At 41.1% G+C, this 25,769-nt stretch overlaps 1 protein-coding gene across 2 annotated transcripts in view; it reads right to left on the reverse strand.

Annotated features, from left to right (window-relative positions):
- Window positions 1–25,769, reverse strand: part of kcnab1a (potassium voltage-gated channel, shaker-related subfamily, beta member 1 a) — a 122,195-nt gene that overhangs the window by 93,431 nt on the left and 2,995 nt on the right. The window contains exon 1 of one of the 2 annotated variants that reach the window (XM_017420118.3): window positions 19,305–20,050. The exons of the other annotated variant lie outside the window; for it this stretch is intronic. Coding sequence (XP_017275607.1) covers window positions 19,305–19,585 — 281 coding nt within the window. The 5' untranslated portion in view covers window positions 19,586–20,050. Of the gene's footprint in view, window positions 1–19,304; window positions 20,051–25,769 lie in introns of those variants that run through there. 2 annotated transcript variants of the gene reach the window in all.

Raw genomic sequence — 25,769 nt, forward strand, 5'->3', positions numbered from 1 at the left:
CCTGCCATTAAATCTTTACAAGTAGCATCTGATCAGTATGTCTTCTTTGTTTATTAGGTATAAAAAGTGTAAATATTCCCGAGTGCGGGCTTCAGTTACTGACCATGTTTGAAACTGCTATCGCTGTTATCCTTGGCTCTGTCAGATCCCATCAGCTCTTTCTTTTTATTTTTTAATGCTCATGCAACAGACTGAATCAGTGTTGTGTCTATCAGTGCAGTCTGTTGGGTCTGTCAAGCTCTAGTGCAGCAAATCCAATTTGTTGTATGAAAAGAGACATGCGCCCATCGGCAAGGTAACAATCAGACACAGAAATCATGCAGCTTGCCTTGCCCATGTAGTGGGATTGTTTTTCTCCTTATCCAACACTTTGCGGAAGAACAAGCCAGTTTTAAAATTCTTTCTGCAAAGTTTTTGAGTTAGAGATGCTCAGAGGACGACATATAATTATGCTTTACAATTAAAACACTTTTTTTCCCCCAAGGATTTGAGAAACCAGAAACAAAAAATGTGACAAAGTCATGAAAAAAAGTTGTCTAAATCACCAATAAAACCAACTCTAAGCAAGATTTTACAGGCTTGTAGTGTCATGCTAAAACCCAAAAATGGTTAAACAACCTATTTAAAATTAAAGTCATTTTACCAAGGTTTTAGATTAATATCTCCTGTTGAAGCCATTCGGCCAAACCTTAAATGCAATTTCACATTCAGAGTGTCTTGTGAATGACTCAGCTATTACCACAGGAAAATTTAGGTCAGTATCCCTAAAATGGACTAAGTTGTAGCCATTCTTGTTATTTAAGTGTTTTGGTTATTGCCGGTTAGCTCTGGCAGCTCTTGGATTGGACTGACTCCAAAAGTTAACGAGTCATAGATGCAGATATCATTAAAATTCATTCAGTGGTTCAGGGGATATTTTGCTGAAACACGAAAGCCCGCAGAGCGACAAAACCATCATTGCCTGATTTTTGCCTTTTGGTGGCAGGCGATAATGAGCAGCAACACAAAGGAGGCGGAGGGTTTGGTGTTCTGCACCAGCAGCCCATTCACATTCTGAGCACAGAGCGCGGACTGTACGGGGCAGATAGCAGACTAGGTCCCACCACACACCTCATCATTCACCAACATGCAGACCAACGCGCTTTCCAGTTCTACTTTATTCATTTTTCTTTTTGAATCGGTGCTGGCAGCCTTCAAAAACATACAATACTGGTGTTTTTTTCTTGTTTTTATACACAAAACTTCTCTAACTTAAATCCACTAACATATTTGCAAAGAGGTGAATCAAACTCCAGTTAATTCCCAGAACAGAACCTCCCCTGCCCTTGTGCTGCAGGAATGCCAGTCCACACTCCAAGGTGCAGGCTGTGTCATACATAATACACAATAATACATAATAATGATGACACTTTGTTGCTTCTGACACGTCTCGCTTCAGTACATCTAATCCAGGAGAAAGGTCTGCAGAGACGGAGGTGACCCTTTTTGACTGTGATCAATGATTCAGTCTATTAAGTGAAGTTGCTTTAATCAGTAAAATCTCTGTGGAACTGAAGTATTGTAGCCGAGTGATTTCTGGAGTTTTTCTGTCTAAATTCAGTTATTTAGATTTTTCTTTTTTAAGTGGCACTCGGGATAACGACTTAAAGAGAAGATTGAAGCAAAAAATTATCCTCTCCTGCTCTCATATGAAGCGTGGGATCCGTCTCCAGCTGGAAAACTCTCCAGGTGACAGATTCATCTTTAGTAGGAGCAAATTATGCGCGGGGACAGGGAGGCACCTGAATGCACTTAGAGCGGAGGTCTATGGGCGGTGACACTTCTGGGGCTGGCTGCCAAAGGAAACTTAGTTATCTAGAAACATCCATTCCCCTCCCCAACGCACACATACATGACCAACCTTTCCTCTGACCCTGGGGCTGAATGTGATGACGAAACTGTTTATATTCTGGTCAGCCACACTGTTAGGGCCACTAACTGGTAATGAAGAATAGCAGGCTGGCTCCAGCAGGACACCAGTGCCAAGAACGCAGCTGAAGCTAGTATCTCATTGTGTTGTGGCTGTTGGTGACATTTTAGCAAGGGAGTTTTCAAAATGTCTCAAAACATTTGCAAGGGTTCTCGATTTCCTTGCACGAGTTACAAGACCTCTGGGTTGTGTCGTAGAGATATCAAATATGTTGGAAAAAACAAATCTGCAAGACAAGTTTTTTTCCTCAAAATAGTCAAAGTCAAATAGGGCCGTCTGGAACCCGTCTTGTACTGTTCTAAATTTAGTTTCTGTAATCTTAGAGCTGTATATTTTTGGTGCTAGGTATGCAAACTCATAGCAAAATTTAGGCCAAAATTCATCAGGAGTTTCTGCAAACATGTCTTAAGTAAAAATTCTGTGTCATTCCAAGTGAAAATTTGCACATTTTAATCACAATTTGGTGTTTTTGACTAATCCCAAACAGTCGCAGTACAGTGAGGTAATTCCTAAAGGAGTTTTAGCTCCATGCACCCTAAATACCAAACACTGTGGGATGGAAGTCCAATCCGCAGTGACCACAACCCTAAAGGAACAGATGTCTAGACACTCAAAGACAGCTCCTAGATGGTTTTGTTCATGTCTGGATTGGCAGCAAAAGGCAGTCCCTTGCTCAGTGGTCTGCTGTAAATGCTGGAAAAGCTGTGAGCTACCATAAAAGCTTGGAAAGTTGCGCCACTTAAAACGAGATAGTGTTAATTGTAGAAAAGTTGCACCACCTATAATTGAATTACTAAATGCGGGAAACTGGACAGATGTTCTGGACTGCAGTCCACCATTCGGGGTGTCCTACACTGCAAAACTTTTTGAATTTGCTTTGGACTTTTGTAAAAAAAATTCTACTTGCATTAGCTGTTATCTTCTGTATTTCTGACTGCTGAAAATAAAATGTGCTACTTTTACATATATAATATGAAGTCTTCTGTAAAAAGATGACTTTCTGTCTTCATACCTGCCCCTTCAGTGATGCAGTCGTCTCTTAGGATGCAGAGGGGTTCAAATCTAATGCTAGAAGTCTAATCGAAGCATGTTTGCTGCCAGTGGTTGCAATGGTCCTCTGCATTTCACTTTCTGTTGAGAAATCCTGACAGATTTTATTGATGACTGATTTGAGCTCTGCAGCAGCAGGCATAAGGCAATCACGGATGTAAACATCCCCCTGATAAGCAGCAATCAGGTATCAGCCAGACGACAGTAGCGTAATGCAACTCAACAGATCCGTTATCGTCGCAATCAGTCCAAGGCCAAATTAGAATCGACCCCCGACTCTCTGCAGCTTTTATTTTCACAACCAAGCAGGACGGGGCTGATCCTTGTTTGGATTTTTCTAACTGGAAAGAGGCAAAGCGTTGTCAGGACAAAAACATGCTGCAGAAAGGCATTTAACAGGACTGTTCCTGTACCTGAACTGAGCCAAAAGGTAGTACATTTGGATAACTTTGATACAGAATTTACTGCAAATATAGATCTCAAAAAGGACCTTCTTTCCACATTAATATCACTCACCACTAAGGGCAAAAGGGCAATTATGTTTTTACCATGCTTGTGTGGTTGCACATGTAATCATGCGTGTATCTTTAAGCATAATATTTGATGAACCACTGGACAGATTTTACTGAAACTTTCAGGAAATCATTGAATGCATCTCTACACCTGATTACTCGTTGGTGCAAACCCAATTCAAGATGGCCACCACAGCTTATTAACCTCAGAAAAAACAAAAATGGCCATAACTAAGCCGGTTCTACAGATATTCTGCCAAGTTTTGGTGTGGTAGTAGCTGGAAGTCATTCACAACGCATGCTCTGAGCATGCCATCTTACTGTCATAACTCAGGGGATTCTGTCCAGAGAGCGAGACCAAGACCAAACACGGAGACGGATGTAAGGTAAGTGATTTTATTTACAGGGTGAAAGCTATATACAGTGGGCGGAATCCGGAGAGTCTGCAAGAGAAGGAGAGCTAGGTGAGTCTCGGGTACGAGTCTAGATCCAGACGGTGGCAAGAAGGTGGTAATAATGTCTCTCTGTTTGCTTACAGATCCAGGAGGTAAATGCAGCGCCGAGGAGAGGAGGAGTGGTTCCAGGAGTCCAGAAGTTCCAGACGTGACGAGCCAGTTCCAGTGCGGTAAGTATCAGAAGGGTGTCAGGTAAGTGGTCCTTAGTATCTGTAGTCGTGGCGTGGCAAAAACCTAGGACGTAGGTACAAACAGAGAACGTAGTTAACACTAGGATCAAGATTTCAGGTTAGACACTGAGGCGGAGAATCTAACCCAATAGGTTCGATGCTCCAGCGAAGGTGTGATCACAGCCTGCTGCTTAAATCCTGTATGGTCTCGTCAGTGGTATGAGGAACACCTGTGGACAATAATTAGTGGCGCCACCCAGAAGGTGGAGCCAAACCCCAGATCCTCACATTAATGGCTGTGAGGTTCTGTGGACAGGTTACAAACAATGAACATCTTACCTGTTGTAGGTAACGCTTTGAATGGCCTCAGGTTGGAGAATTTCTGGTTTATTTCAGACCTTATTGACAAGCTAACGACTAGTCATAGCAGGGTCAAGATCGAACTGAAATGCTGCTGTCATCTTAAACAGCGATCTCATAAGTTTCATGGAGGTTCATTTGTTTACAAAATGTTTTTATAAATCAGTTTTCTACACAGAATTATTTGTGATTACGACTAGCAGCAGCAACAGTAAATATTCAGGAATTTTCAAAATATAATACTTCTGCCAAAATAACTGTATAGTGAAAATAATGGCCTTGTAAATATTTACAAATGTGTCTTTGCATGAACCGCTAACTGAGTTCATTTCACCTTCCTGAAGGCCTCATAACTGAAGAGAGGGAGAGAAGGCCATTTGACCCGCAGGCCACAGGAGGGTTAAAATGCTATCTACAGCAGGTAAAACACTCATTGCTCATTGACCTTTCCAGAGTACCCTACTTCAAAAGATCTGAACTATCGTGGCTAATGTAAAGCACTTGAGAACAGGAAAATAAGTAGTGTATCGTTTTGTATTAAAGGTTAAAGGTTTAACTATTTGTTAGAATTGAATTTTGTATTTTTTATTGTTCAAAACAGTACTTTTATCAGTACCCGCCTTATGAGTTGAACCTTAATCATTTCAAGTTCTGAAACTTTTTTTTGGAAGTCCATCTCTGTCTAAAACAGTTTTTGATGTCACTTTCTAAAGTAAAAATGTTCCACATTGGGAAACAACACATGTATGGAAGTAGTTGTATCAGGACCTGTTTAAATTTCAGGCCTTCAGAATGAGTTTATTTTGTAAATGTGCGGTGCACTCTCCTCAGTCTCTGGTTTGTTTGTGTGCTCCACGCTCGTTTGCTGAGCTGTCGCTTCATGAGCTACCTTTCAAAAGTTGCGCGTGGGAGCGTGGAGTTCAGCACTTTCGTTTCGCTTACAAAGGTGCTGCATGTGTACAGGTTCACAGTTACGCCCATATTAAATTTGTAGAACCAATTTCAGCGACTGAGAGCAACATTTTTGAAATCTCACAGGCTCTAAGACTGAAGCCACTAAAGACTGCTGCATCTCTGATCAGTGAGGCCAATAAAACACAGTAGTTGTGATCTATAAGAAACCTCTGTATGTGTGTGTGTGTGTGTGTGTGTGCAAACCCTTCATCTTGCTAGTTATGATAGAAATTTTTCTCTTTTATGTTTTAATAGATCTTGAGGAAGACCAAACAGTTTTACTTTTTTGTTGCATTGAGTTGCGCTAAAGAAGACACCCACCCACACACACACACAGAAGACATCCACATGCACATACACACAGAAGGGAAAGAAGGAAAAGTGCTGACCTGAGGAAGAACAAACATTGCCTGCGTCAGTGTATCAGTTTCAGCTTAGAGGAGTGAATTAGAGGTGTGTGGTGTCACTAAAACAAAGTGATTATTGCGAGCAGGACAGCACAAAAAACAACAAACACAGGGTTAAATCTGATCAGAACACAAGACTGAAAACTCACAGAACACAGAGGAGAGAGAAACTAAAATTTCTTAAAGAAATGCATATCACCCGCCACCTTCTATGGCAAAGTTTTGAACAAAGATCTTGTGCCATCTGTTAGCACTCAAAGTATGTTTTGGCAGTGAGGAGGTTTCAGCTCAATATCTGTAAAGTTGAAGTTGTAAGTGTTTTTGTTGTTTAGCTGTGGTAGCCATTTTGAATTGGTTTGACTCCAAATCAGTTGTTAAGCAGTTGTAAAAGTCCATGCAATATTTACTTTCTGGGAGCTTCATTAAAATCCGACTGCTGGTTCACAAGATATTTTACTAACAGACAAACACACACAGACATGGGTAGTTACATGATAGCCCAACCTTCTGGCAGCATGGGATAAACATGAGGCAAACGACTGAAAACTAAAGAAGTGTAAGAGATAAATAAAGTAACAACAGTAGGAAACGGGTTCATTTAAAAAAAAAAAAAGGAAAAAGTGTGACAGCATTGTATCTGTTTAACTCTCCTGTAGGAGCTCAGCTGGATACTGTATTGAATTTCAAAAGGTTTCTCTGAAACCCACAGCAGGCGACGCTTGAACCAAGTCTACCTCTGCATGACCACTGCAGCGCCTCATTAAAAGAAGAAAGAAAAAAAAAACAATGTGCTTCGACCTAACATTTATTCTTCTACAGCAAACACAAAGAACACAAGGTGGGATTTATCAGGTTACACAAACAACTGACATTAAGCTGCTATTTGATGTGCACTGGCTTGTCTGTAGCTGGTAGAAATAATATTTAAGGCAGGGCACACACACACAGAAGATATTTATACTCGTGGCACTCTAAGCTACACTTGAGTTCAGCTTTACAAATTGATATGACAAGGTGGCCTGACTACAGACTGACTGTTTGTTAATCCAGTGTTGAAACTGCAACCCCAACACAGAAGAAGAAGCCCAGAAGTTCATCATCACAGTGACAGCAGGTTCATGGCTCCCCCTTGTGGTGACACCGACAGTTTAGTTAGGAAATCAATTCCAGCACGGCTCTTGTTTTTCTATGTTCCTCTGATTTGCTGTCCCCTCTCAGTGTCTTGTCTGTTTGGTCTTTTTATAACTAAACCAGCTACACCTCACTCGTACTGTCGGAAATGTTAAACGAGCTTCAAGTGTCTCCACGTCCCCTTCAGGGCTTTCACCACACGTCCGCACTGTTACCCCCCTCCTCCTGTGTGCTCCAACTTCAGTACAAATTAAGTACTTAACTGCAGCTAAAGATAAAGAAGTGATTAGAGAGGGGACTGTTCGATCTATTAATGAGGATTTCTCTAAATGGGTTAAACAAATGTGTCCTCAGACACTGCAGGCCATCGTCTTGAGTTATGACTCTGCCAAACCCCTTTAGAGTCACCTTGAACATTAGTCGATAGAGTTAAAGTACAAGATTGAGTGTGTGTGGGGTGTGTGTGTGTGTGTGTGAGACAGAGAGAGAGGGACAGAGCCAGAAAGTTCAGCTTGGCAAGGCCTCTTTCCTTTTACGTAAAGCGGTGTGGGAGAGTAAGATGAAGCTCTGCCGGGGTGTTATCCTCTCACAACCTCATTGAGACTCAAGGAGACATCTGCGTCCTTAATCCTGATCAGTCCTCATCAATAATGGACAATTACCAGGAGAGAGGAGGGGCACATCTTCAGAGCTGACAGTATCATGAGATTTTCCTCATGAGTTCTTCTCATGTTCCGATGTTCTCTTACTCTTGAACTTTTTTTTTTTTCCTAATTCTGTGAGATCAATTGTAAAGCAGAGAGAGGATGAAAGACTGGTCGGCCAAGCGCAGTGATTCATGCTGACAGTTCGGCCGGCACTCTCCTAAATGAGCGCGTCAATAGGACAATCTGATATCCTATCGATTCACGCGGTCAGCTAGTGCTGACACGTGTGAAACACCGACGGCCTGCGTGAGACGGGGCAAAAAACAGCTGAGAGCATCAGATTTTATGAGCTGCAAAACTGATTTATTGACAGGAGTCATGTTAACAGCATAAATTAGTTCACAACAGGATGATCTGAAGACATTTTAATGAATCCTGAAGTGTTGAGGCGCTGCTTTTCATGACTAATCATGGAAATATTGATTAAAGTTGGACAAAAATGTGTGACTTGAGTTCTAATAAATAAAAAAGTGCTTCTGTCTGAGTTGTGTCTATAAGAGTTGTTCTCTTATTTGATTGAAACATGATGGGCCCCTTCAGAAGTAATTAGGTAATTAAATGTTCTTTGAATGACTTTGGAAAGTGTAGTCAGTTTTAAACAGTTCTGCAGGACAGTCAGTCCATTCATCCCTTCATCCATCCATCCTTCCATCCATCCGTCCATCCATCCATCCATCCATCCATCCATCCATCCATCCATCCATCCATCCATACATCCACCCATCCATCCATCCATCCATCTATCCATCCATCCATCCCTTCATCCATCCCTTCATTCATCCATCTGTCCATCCATCCGTTTCTGTTTGTTTGTAGTCAGATTTGGATGTAGAGGAGCAGCAGCTCTACTCTGAGCTCCCCTCAGATGATGGAGCTCCTCCTCCTTATTTCTACCGCTGAGCCCAGCCCCTCATTTCAAGTGTTTGTGGATCTTGCTTTTTTAAATTTTTGGTCATGATCATAAAAGTGAGGGTTGAGACATAGATGAACAAGTAAAGTAGAGCTTTGTTTTTCAGCTCAGCTGTTTCTTCAGCCCAACCCACCAGAGCAACGCCCTCATTACTGCAGACGAGGCCCCGACCCATCGATCTATCCCGATCCTGCCTTCACTTGTGAACAAAACGCCCAGATACTTGAACTCCTCCACTCGAGGCAGAGACTCATCCCTGATTCTGAGGGATTGTTCCACCCTTTTCCTGTTAAAGACTACGACCTTAGATTGAGAGTAGCCGACTCTCGTTCAACTTGAAACATCTCTCTCTCTCTCTCTCTTTTAATGTAATTACTTAATATACCACTTTATGCATGTTCCCAAAACCAAAACATCAGCTGTCAGTAACTTGCACTACTACCATCTGTTAGTATCTGCACATCCACGGATGAACATCTGTGGATGTGCAGATTAGAGCAGATTTGGATCAGATTAGATTGCCTGATTAGATTTCCTCTAAGGACACGTCGGGGTGCCACTAAACTTGTTGCAGAAAAATTGACTCATTTTGTGATTCACATTAGTGTACATGAAATCAGTGTGTATTGTCTTACCTAGTTTTAATCAGGAAAGGTGCAATAACAAAAACCCACATGAAAATAGGATTTTTGAATAAATATTGATACTTTTACAAATCCTAAAATGTATAGCAAATCCTTAAAAACTTATTGGAAAGCTGTACAAATACCCACAGGAAGAGGGCTTCGAAAGCATTCTTAAAACACGTGTGCATGATAAACCTCGGGTAAATGATAAAAATATTAATATTGATATATCCTTTCCTGTTACAAAACAAAAAGGTGTTGCTCTTTGTCTCTCGGTTTAAAGCCATTTATCACATGTTGCTTTCAAGCCCAAGGTGGCGCAGGAACTCGGTTGATCCTTTGGTCTTTGTGTAAAGCCCTTCACAGTTTAGCGCACCCGCCAGCCTTCATAACGGACACATCAGATACTTACAATCAATTTAAACAAACCGAAATGTTCTTTTTTTTTATTTTATTATATGCATTTGTATGTCTTCATAAAACCCTGCTTTAAATTTATTTAAGGTTCAAGTTTATAGTTGAGGTTGGTGGGTAATTCAGGACAAATGAAGCTATGCAGAAATGCCTGCCTAATAATCGTCAGTAGAAATAATTATGCAATGTACACACGTACAAGCCTGCTCACACAAACGCTACGCACAGGTAGGTTTCTGTGACCGTCTGACCAATTAGGTATTTAAAAAGGACACCAGCTCTTCTGTAAAATATTCACTTGTTTTCCAAGATGAATAAAGGATGAGCAAATGACTCATTTATCGGCATGGGTATCCTTGTGTGTCCGTCTGCGTTTGTTTCGGGGTGTGTGTGTGTGTGTGTTCACTCATGTTTCTACTCTACTGGTCACTGAGTGAGAACACAGGCACGTCTAATAACATGTTCTGGTACTCACTGCAGCCTTCTAAAAACAGTGAGACACAATTTGTTGAGACACTGAAATTATTACAAATAAAAATGAGCTGACAGACACATAAGTGTAGGAAGTAGGGGACAGAGGGGAGCTACAGCTCCCCCTAATGGTGGCTGAAGTTTATCGCTACTTAACACAATTGTAAATTTACAGAAGATTTGCAAAGAACACCACATTTTTTGATAGCAGAGATGATAACAAAAACATTAATTGTTTTGGGAATAGTTACAGAGGAAGACAAAAATAAAAACACAACAAGTTATTGTTATCATTGCAGCACAGCTCTTTTCTACAGGAAGATAGAAAAAACATTTAAAACTCTCACGACCCATTGTTTTTTTCTGGTAATGAATACGAGGATTGCCAATTGGAACATGTTTGGGAGCATTTAGTGCTAGCATTTATCTTGTGGAACATTAGTGTTAAATTAGCCCACAATGATCCTGTTGCAAAAGTAGTGTTCCCACATGTCTGGACAGACATGTACAGTAGGCCTACACTCCTTACAGGACAAAGTGAGCTAAATTAGGCCTACTCGTAGTTAAATTCCACACAAACTAGACCAAATATTGAATATACTATCAATTGTTTGTTTCGTTTTTCTTGCCTCAATTCTTCTTTTATTAGTATTTCCATCTCAACTTGCTGGTGATCAACTCTCATTTCTTACTATTTCCGTCTGTTTTGCACCATAACAAATAAAATGCCATTTCTGGACAGTTTCATTTTACCCAGATGTCATGGTCTGTGTTTTTTGTGGTTCTTGTTTGCTATTTTTTCTCTTTTGTTACTGCGGTGTTTTTTCCATGTTGCCTTATTCTTTTATTTGTTGAGATTTCTTGTGTTTGTTTCCCAGTGCCTCCTGTTATATCTTTCACTTTGCATTCCCCCAGTCAGTCCTGCTCCTCAGCACTGCTCCTCATTTAACACCTGCACCTCGTATCCATCGGTGTCAGCTGTCAATACTTGTCTTATAATTCTTATCATCTGTGTTAACTCTTGGTCTTCAGTCCATTTTTAGTCAGTCAAACTGTTTGTCTCCAACATGTTCCCTGTGGTCTCCTTGTGGCTTAATTTCTTTTTTTCCTTGATTTGTTGCCCTATCCATCCATCCATCCATCCATCCATCCATCCACCAATCCATCCATTCAGTATTTACCACTTGTGCTCGAGTTGGATTGCGGGGGCAGCAGCTTGAGCAGGGAAGTTCACACATCTCTCTCCACAGCCACCTCTTTCAGGAGGATTCCAAGGTGTTCCCAGGCCAGCCAAGAGACATAGTCTCTCCAGCATGTCCTGGTTGTGTCTTGTTGCCCCATCAGTTTTTGTTTTATTATTATTTAATACGTTCTGCATGTAGTCTTTGAGTCCAGTCTGCCAGTCGTTAAGTCATATATCGCAAAATCATGACAAGAATCTAAACACCCATACTGAACACTCTGCAGTGAGTAGATGCCTTTGGCTGTTTGTTGTCAAAAAAGGTCACCACTGCTCAAAGGACTCAAACTCAGCTCTAGTATTTTGCTCTGCCTTGAAGTCATGTGAAAGCGAGCAGGAGAGTTTCCATCATTTTCTCCTCATTTTACCAGTGAAGTCCAGACAGGTGTAGGCCGGGAGGCAAACCTGTGACCTCCTTGCTGGAAGGCAACAGCTTTAAGCAGTGCCCCATCGTGCCAACTTGATGCAAATAGCTAAAAGCATAAGAGTCACATGTGTAATTGTGAAAAGTTGACCTATATGCTAACTTTTGGCCCTATTAATAAATCAGTCTCGTTTTCTTAAATTGTGTAACAATACATGTGACTATTATAGCTTCTGTGGCCTCCATGTAGAATGTTTGGGACTGTTAGGGATTTTTTTTTTTTTTTTACCTCCTGAAGGCAGAGAAAACTGCATTTGGTGACAGGGCACATTTAATTTCTAAGCCCGCACAACACATCAGATGCTGTGTTAGAAATGTTGCACAGCAGTTGTATTGCAGCATGAATCGCAGACGTTACCCCGCTGCTTATCCTGTTTTACTAAGTCCCACTCATGCAGCATGCAACAAAAATCAGACGATGCATGAGCAGCAAACATGATGAGTACTGGGAGTGGCTATCATAAACTTTTCATAGTACTGCAAACTAATGCAAAAGCTAATACACTCATACATCCATTGATGCTGATAAATGGGAGTAGAAGTGCAGGATTAATATTTTCAGCATGAAAAGATTTCTACTAAACCCTGTTCAACTATCAGAAACTAAAGCACTGGGCCGACTGCATGATTTTAAGAAGTAAAAATAGGCTGGCTTAGACTATGTTTTCATTAAAACCATTTGAAAGCTTTTCATAGGGTTTTCAATCTAATTATCACATTTTCAGTGGCTAACAATAAATGCCACAGCTTACATACAAAGACTTTTTGACTCTGTCGTCTTCGTTTTGCAGTCTGTGTGCAGGCTGAACTCATTTAATCAGACAGAGGATGAGAAACATCCAGACTGTCTGAGAATCTCTCTCTCTCTCACACACACACACACACACACACATGCCCACACTTGTGTTTATATCACTTCAAAGGACATCACATTGACTCACGCTCAAGATCCCCACCCTCTCCCTGACTAAGACTGGTGCTTGCAAAACCTTCACCCAAATCTTAAGTCCAGTCTTCATAAAAAAAAAAAGAATAAAAAAGTTTTAATTTACATTACAAGTGCATGTTGTTGCCAAACCCTCATGGGTCCTTACTAGGGTTGTGTATCTGTGGTTTGTGGCAGATACAATTCTTACTCCTAATGATTCCATTCATTACACATCCAGAAGCAGCAAAAACTGATATGACACAGGACAATTCAACCCCTAATTACAATATGCTTCAACCCCCTAATCATGATACAATTCAGCCTTTAATCACAGTTCAGTGCAATTTAGTGGGTTTTGATTCAACACATTGAGATTCAGTACAATACAACAACAAAAGAATGATCCTTTGTCAGTTACTGAGAGTAATTATTCACTACGGCTGTTCACAAACAGGTCTTGTTTTAAAAACACACTTTCATAAAACCGGACTTACAATTACAAACAATATAAGAAAATGAGGCCGGCTGCAAAATTTGAAACTCCCAGGCAGGAGTTCAGTAACCCAGCAGGGAGTAGCAACATGTATTTTCTACATAATAAATAATTAACGTAATTTTTTTTTTTTCCTGGAATATTAGCTGATCCACATGATCAGGGTGAAGCACACGTTCTGAGTGTTTGTTGCTGTTTGTACCAGCGCTGCAGCAGCCCCCTTTCTGATCAGTGGGTGTGGCTAATGTGAAAACAATGCAGCTAAATGGCAGGAAGTGCAACCAAAAGAAGAGTTGTCCACTAAAAGAAGAAGAGAAAGGGGATCCATTTTCATACACAAAGGTAACACTTCAATTTCTTTTTGTTCATTTTTATAGTGGATGCCTGTAGAAACAAACCCGCTTGCAGACTTTTCATTTAATCCATAAACGGATCAGACTTTATTGGTACAATGACCTAATAAAATGAAAGCCTCCAGATTTAATTCCAAAACTGCATCAATACACAGCTGCTCTGCTGATTCAGTCGAACTGTGCACATCCATGAATCAGTACAAATTAGTTCATCTTCACATTCCTAGTCCTTACATTGTCTGTTTGTTTATGTTCCCAATAAACCTGCGAAATAGAAGTTTATATACACGCACACAGTTAGCACTTTCTCAATGGCACACCCAAAAGCTCATGGCATATGTCTCAGTATGACTGCCTGCCCCCTGGAGGCCTAAATGTCCTTTCACTTCCTCTCTTTTGCCCGGCGTTCCCCTCTGCGTCCAACAATATCATGGCCTTTTTGGGTAATCTTTCCACTTGGCTGATTGAATTGATGTCCTTTAATTCAGTGAAAGTAATCAAAAATCATCAGAGTGCTTATGCCTCGCTGGCATTTAGGTTAAAAGGGGATATACAAGGTTTAGGCTTTTTGTTTTTTGTTTTTACAGGAAATCTCGTTCTTTAGCTTAGCATTTATTCATCCAACCTGTCTTCAAACAAGTATTTGCTTAACTAATAATTGTAAAAAAATCAGAGGAAGTGTGACTCTGTAAGAACTGCCGCGCTACACCAGGCATTATGACGCATTTTACAAAACATACAAAAGTAGACAAAAAATGCGACAGCTGCATCTTTTTTTTTTACGGAGAGGAAGAAACTGCTAATGCAAAGCAGAGCAGGAGAGTGACACAGCCACAGAAAACACAGCATGAACATGGGCCCAGTGTTCATTCAGCGGAGATGCGTTCAGGAACATGTGCACTGGGTGGATGTCAAAATCAATCTCTGATGCTTTTATCACATAAACACTTTATGGGGAGGAGAGGGGGCAAAAAAAAAAGCAGCTTTTCGAATACGCTTTGCTGAGACTGTGGCAGAGCAAGATTATCTTTCCCTCATTAGATAATTAGGGTTAACACTGACCACGTTAGCCTCGAGGAAATGTTTAATGCACACACTTTGAACCGAGCAACGGCAAATTGTCTCCCATTATTATGCACAGTCGAGACGCACAAAACAATAAAGTGAACTTGTATACATTGGAAGCAGCATTTGTTCTATTAAAAATAAAATTACTCCTTTACCAAAAAAAACAGAACAAGAATAAAAACAAGGTCAAGCAGACGCACACTCATGAATAATAAACAGCAGGGCACATGAGGACACAGTATGAAGCGGGGTTCATAACTGCTGCTAGCTTTGCTTCTGTGTGTTTTGTATTTATCTGAATGCATTAAAAATATGGAAAAATTAAAAAAATCTAAATTAAATCATGAACAGGACTGTTTCTCTCTTTCAGGGTTTTGTTGTTGTTTGTTTCAGGAACTACATGTCAGAAGAAGAAGTTTTATGAAATGGTTGCTGGATTAAAGTGAGAGTTTGGCAATATTTTAGGCTATATTTACTTTTTTATTGCGGAACAGGTTTTATACAACCATTTAAAAGATGTATTTTGTTCTATAGGTTGAGGATTATAGGGTTTAACGGTGTAATAGGGTCGAGGAGCAATATTTTTTTTGTTTGTTTTGTTTCTCAGTTTTGAGATCAAAGTTGTAATCCTGAGATTAAAGTTGAAAAAATGAGAAAAAAAAGTCAAAGTAGTGTTTCAGGAACAGGAAGTAAAACCCTCTGCGCTCCTGAACCCTCCTGAATTTGTTCTGTTATTTTATTAATATGGTAGCCAAGGGTGAGATTTTAGTGGGTAAACTACCAAATAACTACAGTTGGAGGTGTGTTTTTTTGTTTGTTTTTTTACTGCTGCACAGAACTTCCTTTAATCCTTCACAATAAGAGTCTCAGACATATACACTAAGACCACAGAGGAGGTTTATGGGCGTAATGAAGGAGGCTATGCAGAGGGTTGGTGTGACAGCAGAGGATGTCGGGATATGCGTGAGACATTTTGACTTCATTCTCGATATTTCAACTTTAATGCCAACAAGGCAACTGAAATCTCACAACTGGAAAACAAATAATTGATTATTGATTATTTGATTTTTCATCCCGATCCCTATAAATTATTGGAGCAGTTAAACGCTGATCATTTCACGATCATCTTGTGAAAAACGATGTTTGAAAGTTCAGGCGATTTAGTGTGAAAAAAACGTAAGACAGATTTACCATAAAGCTCTATGAAGGAGGACCATATGAGGACAGTTTTTGTTTAAATGAGTCACCTCCCCAAAAAAAAAAAAAAACTTTTTTTTGCCTCTGCAGACTTTATCTCATCTCAAACTCCCCTCCCTCCCTCGAGCTGGGAGGGTTTTAAAGGGAAACAAACTGGAAGAGCACTGAGGGCACTGCACTGATTTATATCCCTTCTTTTGGGGGTATTTGAAGGTTAATGAAAGAATTGTTTTAATTATGTTTTGCACTAAGCTTGTTTGGGTAAAAAAAACCATGACAGGCTCAGGGTATTTTGTGTCTGGGATACGTTTACATGTAAAGAGCAGTGATGCAGTTTTTCCCTGTTTGCGTAAGAAGACTGCCCATCATGGGTCCCGATCATCCAAAGCCAGGTTGATCCATTAGGGATCCGGGCTGTCATCACCCTGCCCTAAAATATTCTTTCCTTCACTGTTGATAGATGCAGGGGGGGATGATGGAAAAGTCTGGCTCTTTGCTCGCATTTCCTTATGACCGGCGCAGCAACAAAATACGTGTTATTATTACACTGACTGTAGAGCATTTAAGTATGCTGGCAGAATTTGGCACCGAATAACTGATGAGAAAGCCTTGGGGGGTGAATGGGCTGTTCATATGACCAGAACACAGTTCAGGCAGCCTCTGCAAATATAATACACTAATGGAGAGACTTTTTGAATCTAAAACGCTGCAAAAACCCGTTCAATTCATGCAACATTCACAGTCAATAGTTAAAAATAAATAAACGCCTCATGCCGGAGTTTTAGCCTCAGATCATCTTAATTTGAGAAATGACCGAGTTGTACCTGTTTTTGGTCAAACCTTGATAATAACCCAGTGTTATTCAATATCATGAGATGTCACATGTGCATGTGGTGAAGGACTCTCAGCCTCTACCACATCAATTTTTAGTTTCATAAATGTAAAATTGACTGAGTTATAGCCACTTTTGTGTTTGCTAGGGTTGATTAGTTGTGGCACGCATGTTGAATTGGATTGACGAAGGTTAATCAGTTTTAGATGTACATTCAATAATTATTTTCTGAAAGTTTCATTATAATTCATCCAGTGGTTTAGGACATATTTTGCTAACAGATGAATAGGGTTGACTCCAACAATAAATGCTAAAGATTTAGGAAAATACCTTATGTAATGATGAACACTTGAAGTATGTGTTGGAGGTGATTCTCAGCTACTACCACATCAAATCTGGGCTCAAAATCTTTAGAATTGACGAGTCATAGACATTTTTGTATATTTAAAGTCACTCGGCTGTGGCAGCCATCTTGAATTATGCTGACTCTAAAAAGTTAGCCTATTGTAAATTTACATCCAGTGATTACTTTCTGAGAGTTTGCACTAAAACTCGTCATGTGGTTCGTGAAATATTTTGCTAAAAGACAGACACACGAACACAGTCACTTGCAGAAACATTATTGTTTGCCTTCGTCTTTCGGCAGGTGGCGGTGAACAGTAAAAAGCTAAAGTCTAGAGCAAAGATGTTGTCAGAAGATGTAATCCTTCATTCGGGATATTCTCATATCTCCTGCGCTCTGCTGAAAACATCCCAGTGTGAGCGTGGCAGATACAGGCTGCTTTCCCGCCCGAGGGCTGAGCAGCAATCCAGCGTCCGACTCACACTCACTCTTCAACACGATGCTTACTCACAAATGATCAACTATACAAAAACAAAAAAATAATAAAATAAAAAGCCATGACATCTGTTTCCACCTGCATCTTTTAAAAGCATGAACTATATCCTCTTTAAGGCAAAAGTGATCTCACATCCTCGTCCCCTGCAAATAATCTAATTGTTGTGCCCTTTCGATTCGTACTCCGGTGCACAAACTGAGACATTATCAGGGCAGTCATGCGTAAAGTGGCGCTTTAAAATGCAGCTTTTAAAGCACAGTAGAGCAAATATGAATATGGACACGACACTGGAAATGGTCCTGTTTTACATCCACAATGTTTGAGTTGGTTTAATGTGAGGAACTGATAGATAACAAAAAGCAAACTATTCGGATCATCTATTCCAGACGCACTGAGGGTATTTAAAATCTAGTGCACATGGTTATGTTGGGATTTTATTTAGCTGTTTTGTTGTTTTCTATTTACCTTATATTTCAGTTTTATATGTGGGCCAGTGTGGGTGCATTAAATATGATTCAGACCGGCGAACGCTTTAATTCCATTAGTTTTATTTTTGTTAATGATAAATCTGGAAAGTGAGTGTGTGAGTGTGTGTGTGTGTGTGTGTGTGTCAGGCTGGTACCCCGCCTTTCACCCAGTGACCTCTGCAGAGAAGCACCAGCTCTACACAACCCTGAACAGGAATAAACTGCGTGCAGAAAATGGTTGGGTGGATAATCCTGTGAAGAACCGTGTAGTAGTACAAGAGTAGTAATGCGTACGAGAGTAATAGTACTCGTACAACTCTCGGAGACTGATCTGTCAGCTCCTGGGTTTCATGATGCAAATGGATGACTGCAAATAGCATGAAATACTGTATATTATGGTTAACGGTGCCAACGTGTTAGCTTTGAAGCAACCTTATTACTATTTAATTTTTTCCCAATCATCCTGAATTTAGTGGCACAGCTCCTTCATCAGGAGTAGAGCGTCGTGGCTTTTTGTTTGCTGCATGTCGTAGTGTGTAAACAAAATTTACAGTGTAATCGTTGTTCGTCAGTAAATGAAGAGCAATTTTTTTTTCTTTCTAGCAAAATTAAAACAACATGAGCACAACATTTGAGAAATTACATTCAAATCTATTCAACTGCTGCCTAAAACGACCTGCAAACGTTTACTAACTGAAGCTGCTGTCATACTCCATGAGAAGTCCCGAAGTTGGCTCTTAGTCACGTGGCTGCGTGACGAAAATTGCCTCATTTTGTTCTCGTAGCAGCTTCGTCCGCTGCTTCTCCACACAAGGCCCAGACCGAACTTTTTCCCACAGAGGTTTGCGTCAAGTATTGTGTGATTGGTCAGAAGTTGTTGTGGGCGTGTTTGGTGAGCTTTAATGGAATCATACATACATAAAACTGTTCCAGCAAAACTTAAAAACCTGTGAGCTTAAAAAGATCGCACAGAGACACAGACAGCTCTTCAAGGCTGTGGTGGTCAGGAGGAAATACACCTGGGCCGGCCAGCGTAGGGATATGTTCTCTTTGTTCGCTCATTATTGTGCACAAATTTGCAGATGCCAAATGACATGTCCTGTCTCAGTCGGTTTGATAAACCCGTTTTTATGCTGCAGGAGGCGCGTGGAAAGGCGTGTGCGAAAACAATCATCCCGCAGCCACGTGACCGCGAACCGACTTCTTGACTTCTCATGGAGTATGACGGAGCCTTAACAAGTCCAGCCGTAATGTCCACAAAACACAGTCTTTTTTTTTTTTTTTGAAAAATGGTCACGGACGCACTCATACACTCAGGTACAGTTACCTGTAGACCATGCCGGTCCTGCTCCTCACTGTGTCGTGCAGCGACAGCGAGTGGAAGTTGAGAAACTCCTCCAGCTGTTTGAGCTGCACTCCGCGGTTGGGCTTGTTGGCCGTCCACAGCATCAGAGGGCCGTAGGAGCGAGAGCCCGGCACCGCCGACACCTGCTTGAGCAGCCTCCCCTGGCCCAGGCCCTGCGCCTGGATCCCACCTCCGCCCTGACACCTGGAGCTCTTCTGCTTGGGGTTGGGGATGTCCGGGCACGTTGCTTTGTACAGATACATGTCCCAGCTCTCTTTGTGTCACTTTATCTTCTCTTTCAGCCTCTCCTTTCTCCTGCCGGTGTGTTCCACAAACATGTACGCTCACGGTAATCCAGGTAGGCCCCTCGCCCACACAACCTTACATGGAGCTGAGGAGGGGGTGTGAGAGCGCTCGATTAAAGCCTGACGTGAACGGAGGTCTGTCTTTAGAGGAAACTCCCCATAAAGTAGATTTCTCTCATTTGAAAGGGCAAAAGTAGAAGCCGGGGAAAAATCCAAAGTGAAACAAAACCGGCCTGACAGAGGAGTCCGGAACTTGTCCCGTCTGCAGGCTGCAGTCCGTCCACTCAGGAAACACAGGTTTATTTCCTTACATGTACATCTCCATGCACATATGTTCTCCACACACATACAAACATGGAGAGAGACGTTCCCTCACACCCCGTCCTCCTCTCCTCCCCCCTCACACACACACAAAAACAAACACTCATGCTGTCACTTTGCCCCCCGCTCAGCCAGACTACATTATAAGCTCCGTTTGCTTTTGCTCCCTATTAAACGGCCTGGGAATCTGGGACGTTTTTTTTTTTTTTTTTTAATCCCTCCCTCTCCTGCCTCCCTTCTCTCTCTCTCTCTCCTTCTGCTTCTCTGACTTTCTCCTTCCTTTCACCCTTTTCTTTCCCTCTTTATCCTCGCTCCCATTCCCATTTTCCTCATCATCCCTCCTTTGTCTCCCAGTATTCCCTACGTCACGAGCGCTTTCACCACTCCTGATTTCCTCTCTCTTATCTTTCTTCCAGCAGTCAATTCTCCTACTATCTGACATTTTTAAAACCCTTTTTCATGTTTTCCATCTGGCAAAGACTTGTGGCGCGGTGCTACATTTGTTCACATCCCAACGCGCCGCATAATATCTCCTTTTAAGCCCTCCTGTCTGTCATTTCCCACCCTTTTCCTCTCCTGTTCTTTCCACACTCTAAACAAAGTGTACCCTGGAGTTTTGCCTACAATAAACACCTAGGAAGAACACACTAACTAACACACAGCCAGCGGCATGCTATGTGCAATTATGCACACTGTTTGAAGGACTTGTTTTTAACAAGGTGAACCACAAAATGAAACATGGAAGCCTCTGTTTTCTCTCCCACACACACACACACACACACACACACACACACACACCTCCGGACTTCTCATGAGAGCGTTCAGTGACATCACGTCTGGTCCTCCAGTGGATTGTGGGAATCAGGAGGAATGCCGTTCTCCCATATCAGGACATTTCAGCTCAGATACACTCTTTGTACACACAAATACGTGAAGGAATTTTACTCTTGAGCTGCATTTATGCTTGATGTCATTTTCTCTTTAACGTGCAGTTGAAAGCAACCACCAGAATCAGAACTATGCATAAATTCGGCTCAATTAACCTGACAAAACTCCGCCGTGAAAGGCGGCGGACCACGCGATTGCCTGCGTTGTGTCACTGTCTGTTAGCAAAATAGCTCATGAACCACTGCGCAGATTCTCGTCAAAGTCTAAGGGAGTAATCACCTAACGTACCTCTGCAACTGATCAACCTTTGAGTCAATCTGGTTCAAGATGGCCTCCACGGCTAATCGACTTTTGAAAACACAATAATGACTCTAGCTCGGTTCATTTTAAAGATGGTGAGCTAAAATTCGATGTGGTCGTTGCTGAGAATCATCCCCATGGCATACTCGGTGCCCTAACAAACTGCATAAGTGCTTTGGTTAAAACTCTGTCATTCATTATTAGAGTCAACCCTGTCTGTCTGTTAGCAAAATATGTGATAAACCAGTCAACGAACTTTAATGAAACTCTCTGAAAGTAATCACTGGATATACATCTACGACTGATTACCTTTTGAATTCAACCCAGGTCATCAAGATGGCTGCCACAACTTATCAACCTTAGCAAACACAAAAGTGTATATAACTCAGTCAGTTTTACAAATACTGAGCCAAAAATTTGTTGTGCTGGTAGCTAAGAGTTATCTCCAGTACATACTCTAAGTACTAATAAATCCTGCAACATCTTTATTTAAAACTTTGGATTGGAAGGCAGTGGGCGATTTACATTTTTAATTTTTTAAACTTTATTGTCCAAAAAAAAAAACTGCAAAGATAAATGACTTTTTAAGACCAAATTATGCTCAAAACGCTTGCTCCTTTGTTGAAAGGGCTGACATTTATTTAGCATTGGTAGCAGACACGAGCAGCATTATGCCTGAAAGCTCCTTTTATCTGCACCTGAGATATTTATAAAACCACAGCAGTCCATTATTGCCAGGGCAAAAGTGTGTCCACACACACATCTGACAGGCCGAGGGGCTGATAGAGGGGCAGCTGTGTCTGTAGTCCAGCAGGGTCGGTGGAAAAACTGATCCTGCCAGGCGTCAGGAATGTCAGCTGAGTTTATTCAACGCCCGAGTGTGTTTGTGATGTATTTATAGGCACACAATCCATACACACAGAGCTTCTACGTGTCCGCTAAACAGACGCAAACTCAAAGCGTTCGGTTTGAAAACAAGTTGCCAAATGAAAGTTGCTCGTGCTGCTCTTGTGTTGCCTCGCTCTGTGGGGTTTTTTGCGGTCACGGTCTTCTGGTGTGAGCAGGTGAAATGCTGACACCAAAATAAAAAAAAAGGAAGTTAGACAAGCAGAGGGAGGAGGACAGCAGGGAGGACAGGAAAAAGAAAAAAAAGATGGATTATATTTGGTCTCTGTTTCAGCGGTTAGCACGTTCCCTCTCTGAACTTTTACAATCAGCCTTTTGTTCCCAGAGACTAATTAGCTGTCTTTTTCTGTCTCTTTGATTTTGCCCCCACCACCCCCATATGTACTCCCTCTGGAATCTGAATCCCTGTATGATCGTTATACTCCATACTGTATGTCTGACAATTAACCAGAGCTCACAGAGTGTAAAAAAAATAGGACAAGTTGCACGGCAAGTCGTTCACTTTTAACGGGTGGATTCCAAAAACACGGGATGAGATACTATAGGAAGCTGTAGTTTAATTGCATTAAATAAAAAAACACGTTTTTACACTATTTACTTGAACAGGAAAGCTCTTTCCGCTTCATCTGACTCTACGGCAACAATAATTATGTCACTGATGAGCCCTGAGGGACTGTCCTGCTCCTGTTTAACACCAGTGTCGGCCTACATTATCCATTAAATCTCATTGTTTATTCAGAATGAAAGTCTAGATTTAATGCTGAGGAGTGGAATGAAGCACAGAATAGTGTATTATATGCAGCATCCCATCTTATTTTATCCATGTAAAAAGTGTCCAAACATGTTGCATCAATAGTTCCAATGCTTTCTGTTTTTTGGGTTTATTAAAACATTGCTAATGTGGAGCTTAAAGCAGTCGTTCAGATTTTCTGAAGTGGAGTTTTATGGAAAAGGCTATAAACAACTAACATCTTATCTGTTGCAGATAGCTCTATGAAAGACCTGAGTTTGGAGGCATAGAGTTTAATTCTGACCAGACTGGCGAACTAACAGTTAGTGTGGGTGAGACCAAGTGGATTGCTGCCATCTTTAAACAACTCTAATCTTAGAAATTTGTGCAAACACTTGTTCATAAACATTTATTTATGTAGAACTTTGTCGTTATTTGCAAAAGTAATTAATGGAAGAAGCAGCTTCCAGCAGGAATATTCCAAAATTGTGTCAGGATTTGGGTTTTGTTTGAGTTTGTTTTTGCATTTAGGTTTATTGTTTTGTGTTTCTTTAATTCTGTTTTCATTCCTGGTTTACCCTGTGCTTAGTTTTGTATTTTTATTTCTTGCGTATTGGGTTTTATTTTCTCGTGTGTTTTCTATAGCTTTATTTTGAGCCTTGTGTTTCATGTGTTTTGTCTTCTCCCTGCGCCCATCACTCAGTCTCCCTCAGTAGTTTCCTTGTCAGTCTGCCTCAGCTGCCCACACCTGTTCCTTGTTGCTAATCAGTTCACCTGTGTCCATGTCCTCGTCAGCCCCTGTCTTTAAAACCTCTTGTGTCCCGCCCCTTGTGTACCCTGCTTTATGTAAGTCTTTGTTATTTAGTTTCTTGCTGCCATGTCTGCCCTTTGTTTTTATTTTTCTTTAAAATTAGTGCTACTGTAGAGCTCCCTGTGTCTGCCTGCATTTGGGTCCAAGTCTTCAACCATTCATCCACCCCTCGTGACATATTTCTGCTTAAAGCAAGGGTGTCCAATCCTGGTCCTCGAGAGCCACTATCCTGCATGTTTTCCTTGTTTCCCTGCTCCAACACACCTAATTCAGTGGATAAATCACCTCTTCATGTTCTGCAGAAGCCTGTTAATCACCCATTGATTTAAATCAGCTGTGCTGGAGCAGAGAAACAACTAAAACCTGCAGGATGGTGGCCCTCGAGGACCAGGATTGGCCACCCCTGGTAATGGCAGTGTTAAGTATTATGAGATAGCATTCGTATAAACTGCCATAAAAGTTTTGAGATTGGCATTGTTTGTTTTAGGTTGGCAGCAATCCACTTAAGTCCTGGCCCAGCTTGTTTTAGCCATTAGCTTGTGAATCCGGTTGGATCCAAATTATTTCTCCAAACTGCGGTCGTTCAAAGAGCCATCTACAACAGGTAAGATATCAAGTGTTCACAAGCTTTCCACAGAACCTCATTTTAGAAGATCTGAACTCGCTCTTTAAAAGCTTGATATTTTACCTTTCGAAGGCGGCAGTAGCACAGTTGAGCACACATGAGTGCAAAAGGACACCTGCCGTGTGACTCAACCGTGCCAACCTTGGCACCGTCCCCATGCTTCATCCATCAAGGTCCACAGGAACACGTGCTGTTGTTCTCCACGCGGCAGAGTCATGTTACCACGGCATTATCACTCCTGGTGCCGCTGATATTAGGAAACATAATCCCAGTGACGCGTCAGAGAAGACCAGTGATACTGCTGGCTCGAGTGATGGATCGGCCAACTTTTAAACTGGGCAAATGCCACAGCAGGCACCCAGCTACTGCCTGTTTTAACCACAGAGAGCATGGGTTGAATAAAATGGTAAGAACACTAAACTCTGCTTTAAAGATTTTCGAAAACTTTGCAAGTGTGCAACCAAACATGTTAAGTGTTAAAAATTTGACTTTTTAATTGCACTGTCTCAGTGTCTATAGCTACTTTATTTGAGCTGAATGTGCATTTAGTGATATATGTCACCCCCGTGTTTAAACATTACCGGATGACGCAGCTGAGTAATTGTAGCTCACATTGGCGAAAACAGCTTCACTGTGAGTCAGCAGAGTCTACTGAATTTCTGCATTCTAGTAATTAGTCATTAAGTCATGACTGGTTATGTTGCAGAGTTTTTTTCTGATTTTGGTAGAGTTTGAAGGGTGTGAAAATGATGAAATGCCAGAACCACTTCTTGTTACCGCTCCATCCATAGTTGGCTTCAGGACGTCTGAACATGGCCAAGACCAAAAAAGTTACTTGCCATCTTAAAACAACTCCAATCTAAAAAATCTCACAGCAGTTCATGCTAAAGTTATTTTTAAACTCTTACTCTGCCGTCAACCTAGCATTAAATGTTGTTTACATAGAATTCTTTGGTTATTTAGAACCTAGCTGTAGCACCTCTGGTGCAGCTTGGAGCACTTCCTGCAGGAAGTTATTTTTGCTATATTGTCTTAAAATGACAGAGACCCACTTCGATCACATCCCCTCCTCGAACAAGCCATTAGCTCATCGATTTGGTCAGAATATAACTCTGTTTCTCCAAACTGAGGTTGTTCATCCACATCAGGTAAGATAATAATTCTTCATAAACTTCCAAGGAACCACACTTCAAAACATCCAAACTATCCCTTTAAAGTGTGTGTGCTATTAGTAAGATTCATTACAAGCAGAATCCAATTACAACTCTGAATTTAGAAAAAGCCACAAACATAAGGAGTGTATTTCAACAAGCATGTTTTTATTTTTATTACTTTGAGTTTAAAATAAAATTCTTTTTTGGTTTTTATTAAAAAAATGGCTCTCAGATCCCAACAATGTGCTACCAGAACCTCAAAAACCTGCTGCCAGAGACAGTTTACTAATGTTAATTTGACCTCTTAGGAGACAGCCTCATTTAGACTTTCAAATTCTCACAACACCAATTAGTTGTGAATTCTGTTTAACAATTCTGTGTTTGTGGAAAACAACAAGCTAATACTG

This window comes from Kryptolebias marmoratus, linkage group LG2 (genome assembly GCF_001649575.2).
Source record: "Kryptolebias marmoratus isolate JLee-2015 linkage group LG2, ASM164957v2, whole genome shotgun sequence".
NCBI classification, from domain to species: Eukaryota; Metazoa; Chordata; class Actinopteri; order Cyprinodontiformes; family Rivulidae; genus Kryptolebias; species Kryptolebias marmoratus.